The 21,354-nt window shown below is 39.6% G+C and overlaps 1 protein-coding gene across 1 annotated transcript in view; it reads left to right on the forward strand.

Annotated features, from left to right (window-relative positions):
* The window catches only part of LOC144598444 (uncharacterized), a 91,930-nt gene that overhangs the window by 13,085 nt on the left and 57,491 nt on the right, over positions 1–21,354 (forward strand). The window contains exons 8-16 of the mRNA XM_078408587.1: positions 3,517–3,656; positions 6,512–6,624; positions 9,282–9,351; positions 11,077–11,202; positions 12,878–12,949; positions 14,186–14,288; positions 17,454–18,050; positions 19,167–19,268; positions 19,828–19,997. Coding sequence (XP_078264713.1) covers positions 3,517–3,656; positions 6,512–6,624; positions 9,282–9,351; positions 11,077–11,202; positions 12,878–12,949; positions 14,186–14,288; positions 17,454–18,050; positions 19,167–19,268; positions 19,828–19,997 — 1,493 coding nt within the window. The remainder of the gene's footprint in view (positions 1–3,516; positions 3,657–6,511; positions 6,625–9,281; positions 9,352–11,076; positions 11,203–12,877; positions 12,950–14,185; positions 14,289–17,453; positions 18,051–19,166; positions 19,269–19,827; positions 19,998–21,354) is intronic.

The raw sequence follows: 21,354 nt of genomic DNA on the forward strand, positions 1-21,354 counted from the left end.
GGAAAACAGATAATTTACTCAATTTGAAGATGATAAGAAAGAAGTACAGAGAGCTGTAAGTGGACTTCAGGAAGATGTAGATAGAGTGATAGAATGTGTGAACTCTGGGCAAGTAGTTCAACCTAGGCATGCAAGAATTGATATCTTTAGGCAACAAGAATGCAGGACCATTCATGGAAAAAACTTGGAAGACTTGGAAAAAAAATAACCATTCTTTCATCATTGTTAAGACTAAATCCTCAAATTCTCGACCGAGCAGCATAGCCCAGGTAACTTCACCAGAGGGGCTGCAGCAGGTCAGGAAGGTTGCTCACTACTTTCTCAAGGAATATTGGGGATGGACAATACCATTGATGTCTACATTACACAAAGTAAAATAGAAAGAAGCCTGTAAGAGATGTTTTTAAGATGTTATTTTATCATTAGGGATAATTCTGCTTTTGCATTCTATCTTGTTGCTTTTATTTCCTTGTTGTTTCTCTACTGTTCACTTTGCTTGTAATTCTGAACAGAAGGAAAAATATGTTGGATATTCCATATGATCTCTAATGTACTGTATCTCACTTTTAAACTGTATCATCCCAAGAAAAATAGACTTGCTTTGTGGATATAATTTCATAACTGTAGATTATTCATCCTTGGCAGTTGTATTTTATTTGAATCTAAAATGAGCTTTTATATGCTATATCCTTTCTCAAATTTCTGAAGCAAAAAGATGAGAAATCTGAAAATATAAATATGGGAGCTCAAACCTGTACACAAACTGCAACTTCAAATCTTTAGTTTTGAGAATGGCTTTAGATGTTTAATAAAACTCCATGAATTAACTTAATGCACAATTAGACCCTTCTGTTCATTTACGCCATTTACAATTTTGGCATTTCAAGATGCATTCTTCCAAAGTTTTTTGCTTCACCATTTTGGTGATTAAGTGATCAGGAACTTCCACCTTTCTACCCATTTTGCTAGTTTGTCTCCCTTCAGCAATCTCTCGCAATTTGCCCAAGTTTTCTTTCCCTCTCCCTTCCAACATCATGCAGATTCGGCCTCAGAGAGAGATGGTAAACATTGGCATTATGTCTCCCAGCACCACTGCAGGTCAGCCTCGTGGCAGTTGGGTGAGCGGTGCGAGCCAGCAGTGGGTCTCGACCCAAAATGTCACTTATTCATGCTCTCCAGAGATGCTACCTACCTGCTGTGTCACTCCGCAGTTTGTGACCTTCATTGTTGAACAAGTGTGGATTGTAGTAACTGCTTGTCAATTTCGATGGGCTCTCGCAGTGTAACTAACAGCCTACGTTCTTAAAAAGACAGTGGTGTCTGATTACTGTGAGGTGAGCTATAACCAAAATCTGTTATAAAGAGGTGCATAATAACGAAGGTAGACTGTATTGGGTTTTTTTAAAATTTAACCTTTTAATGTTTGTTTATTACATTATCTGTTGAGTACTATGTTTGCAAACCTGTTGTGCTGCTGCAAGTAAGAATTTCATTGTTCCTTTTTGGCACATATGACAATAAAGCACTCTTGACTCTCTTGACTATATTTGGCATTCTGTATCTTCCCATATTCTCCATCTATTGTACTTGAGTTTGACATGAATGTATTTATGTATAGTATTAACTGATCTGATTGATGGCATGCAAAATAAAGCATATCACTGTATCTTGATACAGATGACAAAAATAAATCTAAAACTAAATCATAATCAAATTAACATTTATCTTGGTATTGGTATTGATTTATTATTGTCACGTACCAAGATACAGTGAAAAACTTTGTTTTGCATGATATCAAGGCAAATAATACCATACACGAATACAATAAAACTATATGTGAGTACAACAGGAAGTGCAAAAGGCGAAAGGAAACCAAGTACAGAATGTAGTCATATAGCTACAGAGAAAGTGCAGATTTTTTTTAAAGTGCCATATCTGCAACCAAGATGATTGGGAGATGAGGCATAAATCCTTAGTTTATGAGAAGTCTTCAAGACATTAGTAACAGTAAAGATAAAGCTGTTCTTCAATCTGGTGGTATGTGCATCTTTCCATAATAATATTTTCTTCTGACAATATGTACTTTCTTCCCTCTGCTCCATGCTTTCTTGATCGTTTTAGACATATTACCGATAATCTTGAGTCTATTATCGTGATTGTATGTACATTAAGTTGCCCTCTAAAATATGCTGTTTTCGTTCTCAGTCCCTTATTTCTGCTAATATTTTGTGACAGCATAGATATTACGGCCAGCTTCTCGTCTTTCTTATCAAGCCCCAAAGCTGCGTTGATGTAGGATAGTTGGAACGATATTTCCTTGACGCAAACAATCAACAACAGAGATCTCCACGACGTTTCATTTGACTTGTTATTGATTAGTTTGGTAAAAATCTAATGTCCTACCTTATCCCACGTGACTTATAAAAACTGCCAGATCTTATCTCCAGCAGATATTTCTTGCTGATCTTCTATCAGCAGGTTCTTTGAGCCGATTTTATATCAGCAGCTTCTTCTAGCTGAACTTCTATCAGCCACTTCTTCGCAAGTGACATAGATGTTCTATTTTTATTGTATGCTCTTATTTCTGTTTGTGTCTAAATATGTTTGTGCACCTCTCCCCTTTAACAAACCTTTGATCAAAATGGTGGCGCTGCTCAGCAGCTGCGGCTCACCTGCAGTCCGTTTGTCTTTTGTGTTTTTTCTTGTTTTGTCTTAATTGTAGTGTTTAGATGTGATGTAGTGTTTTTTGTGTACTATGTGTGGGGGGGGGAGGGGTGGGACTGTAAAATTGTCTCTTCCGAACGGAGACCCGACCTTTTTTTTCTGGGTCGAGTCTCCGTTCACGCTGCGGCCTACCATTGGCCAAATACCTGGAGCTGGCGGCCTCCACCTGGGCTCTGGTTCGCAGAGCCCGCGGACCGGACTTACCATCTGCGGAGCTGGCTGCCTTCGGAGGCTGTGGTGGCGCTGCCAGTGCAGCTGCGATTCGCCTTCGGAGGCTCCGGAGGCTTCGGCCGCGTGGATATCGGAAGCTCGCAGGCCCTGCCCTGGGTGGGGGCTGACATCGGGAGCTCCGGCAGCGGTAGAGTCTTCGCACGCCCCGAATAGCGGGGCTTGGGTCGGCCCGCTGTGGACCTTTCACCGTCCGGCGTGGCCTGGAACCGGCCGCGGGATTTTCTTCGCCCGGTGGGGGCTTCAATGTCGGGAACCCCGACCGCCCCGACGTGGCAACTTCAACAGCCTGACTGCGGGAGAAGACGGCAGGGGAAGAGAAAATACATTCTGGCCTTCTATCACAGTGAGGTGGTGACTGGAGGAGACTCACTGTGATGCATGTTTCTTTTTTTAATGTTTTGTGTTGGTTTGTGATTGTGTGTGTTATTACTTATTTTTATTGCTCTTATTGTTGGACTGTGGGTAACGAAATTTCATCCAAAAGACTTGTTTTTTTGGATGACAATAAAGGTTATTCTGATTCTGAACTACTCCCTTATGGTTTATATTGTAAATCCGCAGTGCTTCTAATGAAGATCGAAATGATAAGAAGGCCCCTGGTTCAACTTCGGGTAACTGCTGCATGGACAGCGGAGATGAAGAAAGTTGCAATGATTGGGAAGATAACCTCAAACGGAAAATGAGAAAAAAAACAAAAGATGGTAAATAATTTTAAAATCTGATGTTCTGTTTAATTGTTCATTGTTTAATTGTAGCAATTACAACAAACGATTTCCATTTTCAAGACCTTTCTTTCTTTTATGCTAAGATGGAAGATCAACTCATTTTGAATGCAAGGATGATAATCTAGAGCAGGGGCCTCCAAACTTTTCAGCATGAGGGCCACATTATATATTTGGCACATTTTTGCAGGCCGTAGGAAAAAATATAGAAGTGTGAGTTTTATAAATTTAATCAACTCAAAAAAGTTTAGACTTGGTTATGTTAGATTAGATAGGGAAAGGTTAAACTAACTTAGGTAAAGTTAGTTTACATTAGGTTTATATGCCAACAAATAAATAATCAATTTTTAAAAAGAGCTTGAAATATTGGAATATATATATACCGTAGGTATACAATTATTTATAAAACAGAAAAAATACAGTGGCCATCACTGGAGGAGAGAGAGAGAGGGGTAGAGGGGAGGGGGGGGGGGGAAGGAGAGTTGGGGTAGAGGGAGCAGCGGGTGAGAGTGAGAGCGTGGGGAGGGGGAGGGTGTCAGAGGGTCCGGTGAAGGAGCGCCGACACTTGCGGATGCTTCTCTCTCCCAGAGCCAGCGAGATCTGCGCCGCTCCTCCACTCTCTTCCCCGGCCCCGTCTCTCTCTAACGCAGCGAAATAAGAACAAACACAAGTGTAGTTGTTGTTCAGAAGCCCCGCATCCCCGGGGTGAGCGGCGGTGGCAGCGAGGAGGGATGTTTCCTTGAGTTTGTTGTTTGCGAGGGGGCGCTGCGATCTCTCGCCTTGTCCCGGCACTGGGTCGGTGGCGATGTGCTCTCCGGTGAACTTTCGCCGGCAGCTTCTGCCTCCAGTCCCCACCGCCGAAGAGCTTGCTGCGGGCCGGTTAAAATGTCGTGGCAGGCCGGATGTGGCCCGTGGGCCATAGTTTCGAGATCCCTGATCTAGCGTGACTTAACTACTTTATCTGAGATGCAAAGGGACACAAATTGCTGTGTCAGGCAGCATCTCTGGAGAATATGGATAGGTGATGTTTCGGGTCGAGATTCTTCTCCAGCCTGGAGAAGTCTGAAGGAGGGTCTCAACCTCAAACAGCACCTGTCCATGTTCTCCAGCGTGGCTGCCTGACCCGCTGAGTCTAGCATCAACGGAAATGGCTGGGACCGTTTCCACTAGAGTGAAGCTAGAATTTTAATATCATAAATAACTGATACGTTGTGCCAGCAAGCACACCATGATGATTTTTCTATGCAAATTTCACTCTTCAGGTGCTCTTCTACTCACTTTGCACTGGTAGTGGATTTAGCAGACATTTAAGGTGATCAGATGGGTAGATGGGTGTGGGTCATTTGGCTGCCTTATCCTATTGTGTTTTGTTGGCACTCTTTGTATCTAAGCCCTTGGAAGCCACTCTATCCTACTCCTGACCTGTGCCTTAACAAATGATAGAATGTCTTGGGAGTCAGAGGGGTGGGGGGGGGTGAATCACCGAGCACCTAATGCCCAGAATACTCGTTCTTAAGAACTAGTCCAAATGCGATGGGAACAATTGGGACTCTAGATAGTGGTGTCCCCAGAATGTTGATGTAAGAAATTGAGTAACAATAATACATTAATATTAAATGCCACGGGAAAGTCTCAGCAGCTTTTTTTTAGGATATTGAAGTTGCCGCTGTCCTGGTATGAATTTTACTTGCTGTTTATCTTCTCGAGCCTGGCTGTTGTGCATGTCATCCTGAAAGTGGGTGTGGAGTACTTCGTTATCTGAGGAGTTTCTTATGTAGCTAAATACAATGCTGTTATCGACAAGCATTTCCACATCTGCCTGTGTTTACTAACATTTCAGTTTTCAACATTTAGAAAGTTCTTTCATTGCCAACAATGGTGCATTTTAAAAACAAAACATTCTTGTGGAATATAATATTTATTACTTATCTATAATTGTCCATGAGAAGGTGAAAAGGAACTACTTCAGCGACTGCAGCTCGATCTGTGATGGCTCTGCAGGTACAGCAGGCAGTGAAGAAAGCCAATGGAATGTTGGCCTTCATAACAAGAGGAGTTGAGTATAGGAGCAAAGAGGTCCTTCTGCAGTTGTACAGGGCCCTAATGAGACCGCACCTGGAGTACTGTGTGCAGTTTTGGTCTCCAAATTTGAGGAAGGATATTCTTGCTATTGAGGGCGTGCAGCGTAGGTTTACTAGGTTAATTCCCGGAATGGCAGGACTGTCGTATGTTGAAAGACTGGAGCGACTAGGCTTGTATACACTGGAATTTAGAAGGATGAGAGGGAATCTTATCGAAACGTATAAGATTATTAAGGGGTTGGACACGTTAGAGGCAGGATACGTGTTCCCAACCAGTTAGAGGCAGGAAACATGTTCCCAATCCAGAACCAGGGGTCACAGTTTAAGAATAAGGGGTAGGCCATTTAGAACGGAGATGAGGAAAAACCTTTTCAGTCAGAGTTGTGAATCTGTGGAATTCTCTGCCTCAGAAGGCAGTGGAGGCCAATTCTCTGAATGCATTCAAGAGAGAGCTAGATAGAGCTCTTAAGGATAGCGGAGTCAGGGGGTATGGGGAGAAGGCAGGAACGGAGTATTGATTGAGAATGATCAGCCATGAACACATTGAATGGCGGTGCTGGCTCGAAGGGCCGAATGGCCTACTCCTGCACCTATTGTCTATTGGATAGTGAGCCTACAGATTTAAGCCAGTATTTGAAATTTTGCCCATTCACCACTTACTTTCTGTTTGTAGTTTAATATTTGATTCATATTTCTCAATTTATTATTTCTATTCAGATTCCTAGCACCTAATTTCTCTTTTTAAATCCCCAGGTTGCAACAACAGGAATTCCAACGAAATATCAAATATCCCTGAGAGAGATTGTTTGGAGCACAGTGATATGTACACTGAGAGAATTAAAGGGAATACAGCAGAGCTCTTGCAGGTGACTTGCAAATAATGTGCAAAAATTCATGATGCTGTAATAAAATGGCAAAATGTCTGGAATTTCTTTGTTTATAAGGTTTTGTCATCAATTTATTATTTCATTCCTTTTTGTGTTAAAGTTAGCTGATTTGAGTGTTATTCCTTTAATTTAGATTTACAATGACCGATATAATTGTACTATAAACATTCTTAAATTTCTGTTTAATATACTAAAAGCCCAGTTATAATAACCTAGTAAAAGATGATTTCAGTCTCACTTTTGTCCTTTTTTCTTCCTCCCCATCTAAACAGATAGCTTTGAGTTTTTCGGAATTGGATCTGTTTTCACTTTTGGACATGGGAAAGATTGAGGAAGCGCAGACCCGTATTTTTCACTTTCTGTGATATTGCAAAAGACTGTGTTCATATCTCCATTCTTCAATTTTCCCTTTGCCCTCCTGACATGTACATTATTGACCTAATTGTGTTTCCTGGGGGGGGGGAGGGGTGAAATTCAAGGTGTTGAAAATTTAATTGCTTAAGGAGAAGGTGGGGGGAAAAAGACACTGTGGTTTATCTGTTTACTTCATCAATATAAATAGCAAATGGAAAATGTAGTCTTAAATACCTTTTCACTGACTATGCCTGATCTACTTTTCCAGCATTTTCCATTTCTCTTTCAGATTTCCGGTGCTTAGCATTTTGCATTTGAATTAATATACAGAGTTTTCAATTACCAACCTCTTTAAAAATAAATGAGATAACAAATTAATTTGCAGTTGTTCTGTGGGTCACCATATGTGCCAGCCTCTGGATACAGGTGAGGGGGTCTGATTAGCAGATAGTTGGATAAAACCCAGAGATCAAAAGTCTGTGAGATAAGGTGATGAGAAATATGAAATGTAAAGCCAGAGGTTGTTCTTTGGTTAATTACCTAAAATTGGAGAAGTGCTGGAGTAACTCAGCAGGTCAGACAGTATCTCTGAAGAACATGGATAGATGGGCAGCACAGTGGCGCAATGGTAGAGTTAGTGCCTTACAGCGCCAGAGACCCGGGTCCGATCCTGACTACGGGTGCTGACTGTTCGGAGATTGTACGGTTTCCCTGTGACCATGTGGGTTTTCTCCAGGTGCTCCGGTTTCCTCACACATCCCAAAGATGTACAGGTTTATAGGTTCATTGGGTTCTCTAAAGTGTAAATTGTCTCTAGTGTGTAATGTACGGGGTAACCACTGGTCGGCACGTACTTGGTGGGCCAAAGGGCCTGATTCCGCGCTGTATCTCTAAAGTTAAATTCCCCAAAGAAATGTTGATTTTAAATAATCAAGAGCCCAAGACCATGTTAAACTAATTGATTGTATTTGTGGTTACAACCCTAGAAATTTTGAGACTTATTATTGCTCACTGAGATGGCCAGTCCTCGTATGTTTCTTTTGGCATGCAGTAAAGTTGATTGAAGCTCTGGTCCTCTGACCGTGAGAATTTTAGACCACTTCCAATACAATCAAACAACAGGCAGATAGTGCAAATAAGCAGGCAGACCCAAGCACTCTCTCTTTTCTCTCTCTTTTGATCTGTCTCTTTCACCAACTTTGTTACACTTCACATTCCACAAGTGTACTTAAAACTTTCTTGTTTGTGCCTTTAATCAACTTTGAAAAGTCATCTGGCCATTGCCTGACAGATCTATTCATCCTTGATATTACAAGAAGGGTCTGAAGAAGGGTCTCGACCTGAAATGTCATCCATTCCTTCTCTCCTGAGATGCTGCCTGACCGGCTGAGTTACTCCAGCATTTTGTAATACCTTTGATTGTACCAGCATCTGCAGTTATTTTCCTATTCATCCTTGATGTTTGATTAGTAAACATGCTGTATCATCCTTATCTTCACTCAGCACCACTCTTCAGTTCAGCTCCATTGATTCCACAATATTCTTTTCTACATGGTCATTTGAGTGATCATACCTTGATTGGGTAATATGTTGCACTTGTCTCAGTAACCAGTGTTTTAACAATTAATGTCAATGCCATATTAAACAATAGCAATGCACTAAATCAAATGTATGTACATGGACATGCTAAATACTTTTACGTTATTACACAACTAATCTCCATTCAGCTGATTATGGAGAGTAGATGTGCAGCATTTCCTCATTCTTAAATGTAATTTTGAATTGCTGGAGTAAAGTGCTGCCCCCACTTGCATCTGTGAATGTAGATAGGTCTCTTTGACAAGTCTGTTATTCTTGGATCAAGTCATTCTGAAATGGGTTACTTCTGATAGTGACTGTGCGCTCTTGGCCAGTAGTTATAAGTATTGTAATTATGTTTTTGTACAAGGCTAGCAAGTTCCAGGAGATCTGAAAAATTATGTAAAAGCCACCAGAGATTGGGATTTTTTGTGATTTAGATTTCTCAATGGATTTTTAATGTCTCTCTTCTGAACTGTTGTGGGTATTATTTTTAACATTAAATAATTATCAATAATTAAACCATCTGGTAATGTGAGATTTTGTTTGAAATTTTAAAATAGTGCAATTACAGCATGCAACTAAAGTTTATAGTTCAGGAGGTTGCATTCATATTGTGTTGTTATGAATATACAATGTTAGTTAGGCATTTACTTTATTTTAATGTTTGCTTAAATTTATGTCTTATCCACTTTTTTTCCTAGTCGAAAGAAAATCCTGCCAAAGTAGCTGAGAGTGAGGAAAATGTATCCTGCATGGATATCCACAATCTTGGTACAACTTCTTGTACAGTTCTGATATTTGCTTTCATTTAAAAAACTGTAATATCTGGGTACCAAGTAGCTTGGTTATCTCTTCTGTTCTCATCAATTGGGTGTGGAAGCAATGGGTTTCAGTTCATGGGGTTTAAGATGGATTTATTTGAATCAAACTGGAGCCAGTATCCTAGTGAATCAATTAGGACTGAAGATATAATTTGGATGTGGAGAGGATGTTTCCACAAGTGGGAGAGTCTGGGACTAGAGGTCATAGCCTCAGAATTAAAGGACTTTCTTTTAGGAAGGAGATGAGGAGAAATTTCTTTAGTCAGACGGTGGTGAATCTATGGAATTCTTTGCCACAGAAGGCTGTGGAGGCCAAGTCAGTGGATATTTTTAAGGCATAGATAGATTCTTGATCAGTACAGGTATCAGAGGTTATGGGGAGAAGGCAGGAGAATGGGGTTAGGAAGTAGAGATAGATCAGTCATGATTGAATGGCGGAATGGTCTAATTCTACTCCTATCACTTATGACCTTATGAGATGTATGTTGGGGGTTAAGGTTCAAGTGAAGGGAAATGTAATAAATCAATGAGAACATACAAGGTATAGAGGTGTAGGTGAGTGAAGTGGGTAATGATTTACAGAGTATGTCGAGGAAACAGAGCATACAGACAAAAGTGGATTTGGAATAAGGAAAAACAGTTTTTTAAAAAATTGAAGGCTCTTTTTCTGAGCACTTGAAGTATTCATAACAAAAAAGTTCAATTAATGACACAAATAGAAATAAACGGCTACAATTGTGTCTCCATTAATGGAGACGTGGTTGCAAAATGACCATAGGCATCAAGTGGATGTTGCTTCAATAGCTGGTCACATATAGCACAAAGGAAGTAAGTTGCAACTGTTGATAGTTGGTCATTCCAGCCCCTGGACATCAGGGGTTCCTCATGGTAGAATCCAATTAGCACCCTTTATCAACATCCTTACGTCATAAAGTCAGAAGTGGGAATATTACAGTGTTCAATTCCATTTGCAATTCCATAGCAAACTGGACAATATTCGGGCAGAGGCTTAAGTGGCATAAGTGGTACTACCATTGAGTGTCTAAGATAAATGACACTCAGTGTGTCACTCCACCAGCATCGGGAGTTTGGGTCAACATTGACTGGAAATCCAACTCAACCAGGCACAGAAATACTGTGGTGCAAGAGCATGTCAGAAGTTGAGAATCCTTTTCAAAAGAGAGAAGTTGGCACGTATCGCATTTGGCATCTCAAAGCCTTATCTCGTCTTTCAACATACGTCAGGATGTTATGGAATACTCTCCACTTGCTTTCAAGAAACGAGACACTATCCAGTTCAATGTAACCTGCTTGATTGGCACCACATTCACCACCGTAAATGTTCATCCTGCTATCCACCATGTAGTGCAGTTATTCACCCAGACTGCTCAAATTGCACCTTTCAATCCAACAAACTCTACCGCCAGGAAGCACAAGGGTTTCAGTGCATGGTACAACACCATCAGCACGTTCCCTCCAAATCGCAGTCGGTCCTGACTGATTGGATGTGCAGCATCTTTATCAGTCTTTTGTAGTGGTTCAAGGCACTATTTGCTGATAAAATTAAGTAATGTGTTCTTAAAGTGAATTGAAAAGTTTTGCATGATTTTATTGGATGGCGGAGAACAGGCAAAAAGGGCCAAATGACGTTCTGCTGTGTTCTTGTCTTTCTCAGAAAAAGCAAAATTATTTTGGAACAAAATGCAAACTTCTGGGAGGGTGGAACATGTCTTTGAGCAACTCAGTAATGTGATAACCTGCCTGAAAAAGAAAATTGCCAATGGTTCAGCAAACAATCAAGGTAACAGACTTTCTGGCTTAATTCATTTTTTTTCCATATTATGGTTTCAGTAAATTTTCAACTCATGCATTTTTGAAGTGAAGTGCCCTGTTTGGTAGGCACAATAACACAATATGTATGTACAATAATTTTGAGCTTTAAAACAGTAAATCAATTGTCTTAAAGTATTTTTTTAAATAACAAAGGATTTGCATTTATCCACAGACGCCCATACCTGCTGGCACTGTGTTTTGCATACTTGAGAAGCAATTTCTTTGAATTCTAATGATGTAGCAAACTAGTGAAGTTGTGTTCATGAATATAGTTTTGATGCCCCTAAATATTGGTTGGAATTTGGCAGAGTGTGAATGGCAACCTGGTCTCACTGCTGATCAGCATTATGTGCAGTTATCTTATTGCATTGGAAAGATAATCTTACTGAACAACCAAACTGCAACTGAGCAAAACTATACTTCAAATTTTACCATCTATCAAAACTCTCAATATTTTTCCATGCTTCTGAACACATTTGTGCTTCACAGGCTTGTAATTGATGTTTCTTTTGAATGTTATTGATGTTTCTCCACTTCTAAAATATGCTTTTAAGGAATAAAGAGAAATAGGGACAAAGCTGTGGCATGGATAAATATTATTACGTGGAAATATTATTCACTGCAATAATGTCAGAGATAAGGAACTAAAGTTATGAGCATCGACAAAATATTAGAGCTATTTCCACAAATGTAGCAAAGCCCAAGTGATTTGTGAATATTGAAGAAATTGAGGGAGTTGATCTGAGGTTCTTTGGTGAAAGGTTGCTATAAATCTATTTACTGATGGAGCACTTGTCAATGACTAAGTGACCTAAAGTCTATTTTTAAAATGAAGATTGTTTTTCAGGGCAAACAAGGAGATGCTACTTTGACGTTCTCTCATCATTGACTCCATAAAGTATGGAGTGAAGTTAGGAATAATAAGAACAGTTCAATGTGGGATGTTTTTCATGGGGGTAGGAGAAGTAGAAACTAAACAGAATAATGGATAAACGATGGGCAATTCCTGGGGTTAGCCTTGCATTTATTTTCTGTATTTCAATCCGAACAACTAACTGTTCTTGTGCAATAGGATTTTGCTAGGTAAACATAGTTTCTCCTCATTCAGGAATTTTGAACTCTGCAAGTATTGCATTGTCAAATCCTTTGTGATTTGGAAGTAATGAGTTAAGAAGGGCGTAGCACTTCTTGGTAACTAATCAGCTCATCATATTACTCATTAGGAATGAATCATATACTGGTCATTGAAGTCTCCCAGTTTATAGTATGATGGTGACTCTGCAGCAAGGGGACTTTGAAGGAAAAAATTGGTTTGAGAAGTATTGAACCTTCAGTAAATTGCCATGATTCGAACAATGTTCTGTAATAGATAACAATTAAAATCAATGATTGAGATCACGGAATTAAATGTTGTCACTTCTGCTCTTGTCAAATTTATATTTTTTCAATTAGCTGAATAAACAAAATAGTCATTGCTATTTGACACCAAATCATTGACTTCTTTGTAAGCCTATCAACTGAAACTGATTCATTTAAATAAAAGATAAATATTGACACTTGTTGCATTAATGCAAATAATATTTAACAGATTCTCCTGGCTAACTATCCACAATGTTGATTAAGAACATTTTCTCCTACTGCAGAATATTTGAAAGCTTTAAATTTGCTCAACAAAGCTGGAATCTACAACGACTCACTTTCATCTGACACAGCAGGTAAGGCCAAACATTAAAATACCTTATTCTCTTTATTCCCTTGAATTTAAGTTATGGACAGCAGTTAAAGTTATGTCTAACCATATAACAAGAATAGGAGGCATTGTCGTTATCAAACCACTTTGCTATGATGTTTATCTTCTTCCGTTAATTAACCTCATTCCAAATTATATCGAAAAGAAGACTTGCTTACATTTAAGGAGCATTTTTCACCATCCAAGCCAATCTTCTAAATTTTATCCAAGATACTTTTCAGTCTATTATGTATATTTTGGAGTGTTGCCAGTGTTCTAATGCTAAGTTAGCTGTAGCAAATTTGTGTAAGGTAGATTCCACAAGCAACAGTGAAGTAAATGACCAAATTTTCTGACTTTATAAAGTTAATGGTTGAGGGATAATAGTCATAAAGAGATACAGCACAGAAACGGAGTCCAAGTTGTCCAACAAACAACTATTTACATTCAAAAAATTTTTTGTACTCCCCATATTCTTATCTCTCCCAAGATTCTATCACTCACCTTTACAAGGGGCAATTTACAGTGTCTAATTAACCGAGATTATCTTTGGGATGTGGGCGAAAACCAGAGCATCTGGAGGAAACCCACACATTCACTGGGAGAACATGAAAACTGCACAGACAACGTCCAAGGTCACGATTGGACCTAGGTCTCTGGCGCTGTGAGACAGTGACGCCACTATTTGCGTCACTGTGCTATCCTTGAGTATTAGCGAGAATATTGCATGTAACTCCAACCCACCATGTTGGATTTCTTTTCACATAGCTGAGGACAATGGGTCCTGATTTAGTGTCTTATCCAAAAACCATTACCTTCAACACTGCTGCATTCTTCCAATACTGTATTGGTGTCAGACTTGATTGCACATTCTCCTGATTAACGTTGACAGAGTGACAGCATGTTTAATAACATCAACACGATAGACACATGTGCACATATCTCCAACCTTCCTGTCTCCCACCAGGTTGGCCTAACCAGTATTGCCCATTTCAGTATGTAATCTGATTGAGATCTAAAAGGTTATTCAATGATTTTTTGACTGCACACGCTTTGGTTTTTAAATTATATTAAAAATATAGAGACACAAGGAACTGATCCATCTGAAGAAGGTTCCCCACCCGAAAAATCACCGATCCTGTTCTCCAGAGATGGTGTCTATCCATCTCTGGAGAACAGGTATCTATCGAGCTGAGTTACTCCGGAACTGTCTTTTTTATAGAAAATGAAGAAAGGGTTCAGTTGAATTGTGAAGATATTTCGGAAAGAGTGATAAATTCTGAAGAAATTGAAGCAGAATCAGTATTGGACAATCCCCTACTTTTGTGAGTACGCAGTATTTATTTCACTAGTTAAGGTTTCACCTCTTTGAGTTAATGTCATAATCACGGTGTATTGTATTGTGATGTATATCAGCTGTATTGTGATATTATTCAAAATTAGATCAGTAGTTCTCCCATGTTTTATCTTGTCCTGATTATGGTTGTCTGCAATTTTGTTTGTCTGCATTACTCAGAGTAAATCAGGTGAGTTGATGTGAAGATAACATTAATATCTAAAAATTGTGTATAGTTTTTTTGATCTTGTATTCTTTTATGCATTTTCTTTTAACATTCTGTAAGTTAACTAACTGCTGCCCAAGGCATTGTAACTCCAATGAGTAGATTAGCATGTAGGTCATTATAGAGTCATAGAGCATGGGAACAGGCCCTCCGGTCCAACTTGCCCATGCCAACCAAGCTGTCCCATGTATACTAGTCCCACTTGCCTGCATTTGCCCAAATCCCTCTAAATTTTTCCTATCCATGTACCTGTAATGTTATAGTTCCTAGCTCAACTACTTTCTCCGGCAGCTTGTTCCATATACCCACCAATCTCTGTGTGAAAAAGTTGCCCATCGGGTGTTCTCTGGTTCTTGATTTCCCTCCTGTGAGTAAAATACTCTGTGCTTTCACCCTATCTGTTCCCCTCATGATTTTATAAACCTCGACAAGATCACCCCTTAGCCTCCTGCGCTCCAAGGAATAAAGTCCTACCCTGTCCAATCTCTCTCTGTAGCTCAAGCCCTCAAGTCTTTGCAATATGATCGTAAATCTTCTCTGCACTTTTTCCAGCTTAACTGCATCCTACTGATACCAGGCAGATGTAGAGAAGTAATTTAAGGTGATGCTAGTTTTACAGTTATAAATAAGAGTGATGGGTTGATAGCCATGATTTGCAGCTGTTGATGTTTGGTGAACAGACATTACATAAGAGATAAAAAACAGGGGGTGTGCCATTATAGTCCGCTGCACAGACCTTTCCCATGCAGAGAGGGAGAAGCCTGCTTGCTGACACATCCTTAAACTTCCTCTGAACCATGACACTAATGAAGTTGTTCCAAGTCTCTTCTAAGACACCCCCCCCAACCCCAACTCTTTCCCTGTTATACAACGACTGCAATGGTTTGTTTCCTGCACATATGCGGACTCGTCAATTTCATTTTCTTTATCTCTGATACTTCTCTAACCTTTTGGATCCCTCAGTCTCCATTGATAAGCAACTCTTCTAAACCCACTGACTCCCATACCTATCTCCGACCCTCTCAATTTCTCCATTTCTGTGGCATCTGATTTCTAGGTGACCCCTTCTACTTTTAGTATAAGAAAATAACTGCAGATGCTGGTACAAATCGAAGGTATTTATTCACAAAATGCTGGAGTAACTCAGCAGGTCAGGCAGCATCTCGGGAGAGAAGGAATGGGTGACGTTTCGGGTCGAGGCCCTTCTTCAGACTGATGTCGGGGGGGCGGGACAAAGGAAGGATATAGGTGGAGACAGGAAGATAGAGGGAGATCTGGGCAAGATGTGGTCGTAGAGTAGGAGGGCAGGAGAAATCACAGAGGGGAAGCAACGAGAGAGCATGTTGCTAAACTCTCGTCGAAGAGAGGAGGAGAACTTCTACTTTTAGAGCTTCTGAAATATTCTCCATCATTTCTAAATGTGTCCTCCTCTGCCATAGTTGTTGGAGTATTTTGTTAAATTTGCGCATATCTGCTCTCAGTCTTCCCACTCCCTTCACTCAGACAGAACAGCAAAAGAGATTCTTTGCTTGGTTCTCGCCTTTCACCTCACCAGCCTTCTTATCCACACATCATCCCCATGATTTTTCCCAGTTCTAATGTGATCCCATCACCAGTCACATCTTTCCCTTTCCTCTTTCTGCTTTCCACAGGGACCACTCTCTTTGTAACTCATCCATCCCCACCCATCCCTCGCATCAGCTAGAACTTTCCCCTGGTGTAACAGTTATGTCGTTACCTCCTCTCTCACCACCATTCACGCATCTAAACAGTCCTTTCAGGGGTGGATTGAGTTTTCCTGCACCTCCTCCAACCTAGTCAACTGCATTTAGTGCATGCAATGTGGCCTCCTCTACATTGATGAAACCAAACATAGATGAGCTGACCATTTTGTGGAGCATCTGGGCCATTTTTAGTCACGTGTGACCAAAAATGTGACAAATTGTACAATACATCTCTTCTAATTCTGAAAGCATTACAGGTATATTGTTTTGTACTGTATATATGCCTTGTATATCTCGGTTTATCAAGTGAAATTATTATATGGTTTGCTGACAATGTTTGTTTAGGGTAAGAGGTCAAATATGACTGGTCACGTGTGTGGCCATGTGAGGTACAAAACAATATACCTGTAATGCCCATCTGCACTATGTCTGCAACGGCCATTTTGACCTAATTGCACTTCATTTTAACTCTCCTTCCCATTCCCATATGGAGCTATCTGTTCTTTGCCCTCGCAATAGCGATGGAGAGGCTAAACATAAATTGGCAGAACAACGCCTTATATTCTGCTTGGGTGGCATACAACCAAATAGTATGAACATTGAATATTCCAATTACAGATAACCCACAACGCTCACCCCCACCCACAGTGTTCTCCTCACATGTACACTTGCCTATAACCTAGATTTCTGTCTTTGTTCACCTGTGAACCTGCATCTGCAGTCCTCCTTACACATTTTGTCTGCCTTCTCCCAGTTTGTTTTCTTTTTAATGATGATGCAGCAATCTTTGCATTAGAATTTGAACCATAATTTTGAGTCCAAGTTAAACCTGCTACAATTGAGTCGTAACTGATATTATATTTGTTGAATGGCCTCCACCTTGCCTTTGTTAATTTTGTTCCACTTATCAACACATTAAGCTTTCATCTCAATGATTGAAATTGATACAAAAATGTTTCAGAATTTAGAAGAGTAAGTGGTAATTTTATTGTGATATCCTTTAGTGTTTGACAATTTATTTGAACACACATCCTGTTGAAATCTTTTCTTATTGGTGTTTGATGTTGTTTTCCAGGATCTGGTATGTGTTTCATTGATTAGTGAACTAAGCACTGTGCTAACCATTTTCCAGATGGTTTTAATGTTGCCAGAGTTTAATATGTTTAAGTATGATAGAATAAGTTTTTTTTTGTTGTTCTTTTAGACAAACATCAGTTATTAAAAGTCTGGCTTCCTATGTCACCTGTCCATCACTTACAAAGGAATTAAATTACCCAAGTGTTCCTGATCAGTTAATATTTCATCAGCATAAGTGCAATACCATGTGCATCGTTGGAGTAATGCCTCCAACTTCTGATCATTTCAAAGGGGAAAATCCATTGAAAATTCCCATACTCTGCCGGTTTCAAAGAAGACATGCAAAACTCCACTGGGATACTGAGGTTTTGGAGCCTCCACATGTCTCTTACAAAGCTCCTTGTGGGAGAAGCTTGCGGAATTTCAAGGAGGTGCGCAATTACATTTATGAAACGCAGTGTGGCTTTCTTTTATTGGACTTTTTCTCTTTCAATACATACATTCAGCTTTCAAGAACATTTCCTTGCAAGAACTCAATTGTTTATGAAGCTGATATAAGCTACGGCATAGAACCTGTTCCAGTTTCTCTGCACAATGCAATTGACACCTCTGTGCCAGAGCACTTTAAATACAGAAAAGCATGGTTGCCTCATGGATACCTTGTTAGCAATTCATCAGAGATGTTCCAACAGAAATGTGACTGCACAGATGGCTGCAGTGACAGGTTAGTATGATTATATAATTTATTTTGGTAATCCCCTTGATGGGCAACAAATATAAGAGCTTCTTTGTGTGGGAATCAATTGAGTCCAAATTTATCAACCACAAATGCCAATCAGGATTAACACATGGACACCAATGCATCAATTTATTTATGCAAAACCAAATTATTGTGGATGCAGGTAGCCTCAGTTAGTTGGGCATCATCTGTGGAGGGTGAAATCGAGTTAACCGATCAATGATCTTTCATCAGTTCTGTTTCATCTTTTGAAAAATGTGTATGTATGATATTTGAGAAAAATCTACTCCAATAAGTAGATTAACGTGTACATCATTATAGAGTCATACAGCAGGGAAATGAGACCTTAAGCCCATCTTGCCCATGCTGACCAAGGTGCCCCATCTACACTAGTCATACCTGCCCACGTTTGGCCCATATCCCTCTAAACCTTTCCTATCCATGTACCTGTCCAAATGTCTTTTAAATATTGTTATTGTTTCTGCCTCAACAACCTCCTCTGGCGGCTCATTCCATATACTCACCACCCTCTGTGTAAAACAGTTGCCTCTCAGATCCCTATTAAATGTTTCCCCTCTTATCTTAAACCTATATCATTTGGTTCTTGGTTCCCCTCCGCTGGGTAAAAGACTCCATCTACCCTAATGATCTTATACACCTCTATAAAATCACCTCTCATCTTCCTGCACTCCAAGGAATAAAGTCCTAGCCTGCCCAACCTCTCCCTTTGTTTCAGGCCCTCAGATTCCAGCGACATCCTTGAAAATCTTCTCTGCGCTCCTTCCAGCTTAATGACATGGGGAGAATTGTTTTTGGTTTTTTTTGGAATGTGCTTTTAACCCTGTATCTTGTGTGGTAAAGACAGTAATAAACACGTAATTCTTGAATGCCTCCCATTTAAATAAAAACATACGTGGAAAGTGCAGCAATATTTTATAATAAGCATGGTACATATTTCTCATTGGGTATAGTTTTGTAGCTCACTGAGTCCTTATAGGGATTCATCCTGTAAAAAAGTAAAACAGACAGATTTCAACTATTATATTTAAAATGGATATTTATATTTTGTGTTACTGTACTAATATATGGTTTCTTTATAAGTTCTAGGTGTGCATGTCAACAGCTGACAGCCAAGGTCAACAAAAGATTAAACAAGGCTTCTGGGTATGAATACAAGCGTCTTCTGCAATGTGCACCTTCTGGGTCAGTTAAACTAAGGTTAATTTCTTCAAAAGAATAGTTTAATGTTAGTCTACATTCTCTTGAATGCAGGGCAGCACTATCCTATACTGTTTTGAGAAATACATTTGGTGTGAGAAATATTTGGTGCAAATTTTAATTCTTTCCTCCAAGGGATTAATTGAATTGTAACACTACCCATCTGCAGTTTCCATTTGGCTTGGCTGCTAGATTTGCAATGCTAATTGTAAAAGTACTGAACTGAATGACACACTGGAGGAGTTTGTAGTACTTTTTTTTAAACTACCGAAAAGCTGAACAGTTTAGTCACAACATTAAAGTAAAACTGATGGTGCTAAATGTAATGCCAGTACTAAATGATTTATGATTAATTACAATTGTTCATTATTCTAATGGAAAATTTGACCAAAATTACTTGCTGCATTCAATATGAAGATTGCACTGAAACATAAATCGTGCATTAGCAGTGTTCGATCAAGAGACGCCAATGACAGGATTGAGTCTGTCTCAATGTTGGTTGCTAACTGGAAATTATTGTTTCAATGAATTACTTTCTTTCCAGGCTTTACGAATGTAACAAGTGGTGCAAATGCGACAAAAAAAAGTGTGAAAACAGAGTTGTACAACAGGGCCTCATGGTTCGCCTGCAGTTGTTTAAAACGCACAAAAAAGGCTGGGGAGTCCGTTGTATGGATGATGTTGATAAAGGAACTTTTGTGTGTTGTTACACAGGTATGATAATATGATCTTTATTTGATCAAGTGCTGTACTTTATGTAAAACTGTTAAATTGTATGATTTTATAAAATAAAATGACTTGCATATTTTCTGCAAATACTTTATAATATGGCTAATTCCAATATTTTTCTAATTTCAAACATCATCGTTCATAAGTTTCATTTTGCCACAATCAGGATGCTTGTTGTGTGTGTTATTAATTTTCTCTTGTTTCTATCCGGTGTAAAACTTAAGGATGTAAACAATGCATATATTCCTAGATCCAAGTTTTACATTTTTTATTATGTTCTCAAAATAAAGTAAAATTTGCTTTGATATCTGCCAGCTAGGAGTTGTTCCATTTTTCCATTCCCCACGTTTTGGAAAGAATTTATTTTCTGTGGCAAACAATTTGCCATCGATTATTTGCACTTGCAATAATATCATTGATTATGTCAATCTTTGTATCCAATTGAGAAATGGGACAAACCATTTCCTTCAAAGTGTGCGAGTTGTTACTAAATTTACAATATGTTACAAATACATTTATTAAAATAATTTATATGAACCCAGGTATAATTACTATCTAAGTTTCGCACAATGAGGTATAATAATAATAATAATACATTTTATTTATATAGCGCTTTTCATATACTCAAAGACGCTTTACAGAGATTTTGAGAACATAGGGAAATTAATAAATAGATAAATAAGTAAATAAATAAATGAACAGAGAAAGGAGACAGTAGGTGAGGTGACCTTCAGTGGTTGAAGGCAGTGCTGAACAGGTGAGACTTCAGCGATGTTTTGAATGTGGTGAGTGTGGGGGAGTCTCTAACGGTTTGGGGTAGTGAGTTCCATAGGGTGGGAGCAGCGATGGAGAAAGCCCTGTCCCCCCAGGATCTGAGTTTAGTCCGGATGTGGGGGGATAGGAGATTGGCAGCGGCAGAGCGGAGGGTGCAGGTGGGAGTGTGCCTGTGGAGGAGGTCGGTCAGGTAGGATGGGGCCAGGTTATGGAGGGCTTTGTAGGTTATGAGGAGGATTTTGTACTGGATTCTCTGGGGGATGGGGAGCCAGTGGAGTTTATAAAGGAAGGGGGTGATATGGTCACGGATCGAGGTGCGTGTGAGTAGACGCGCAGCGGAGTTTTGAATGTATTGAAGTTTATTGATGATTTTTGAGGGTGCGCCATAGAGGAGGCTGTTGCAGTAGTCCAGACGGGAGGTGATGAAGGCGTGGATGAGGGTTTCTGCAGCTGTGGAGGAGAGGGATGGACGGAGACGGGCAATGTTTTTGAGGTGGAAGAAGGCTGTCTTTGTGATGTGTTTGATGTGTTTGTCGAAGGAGAGGTTTTGATCAAGGATGATTCCAAG

This window comes from Rhinoraja longicauda, chromosome 12 (genome assembly GCF_053455715.1).
Source record: "Rhinoraja longicauda isolate Sanriku21f chromosome 12, sRhiLon1.1, whole genome shotgun sequence".
In the NCBI taxonomy this organism is placed as follows: Eukaryota; Metazoa; Chordata; class Chondrichthyes; order Rajiformes; family Arhynchobatidae; genus Rhinoraja; species Rhinoraja longicauda.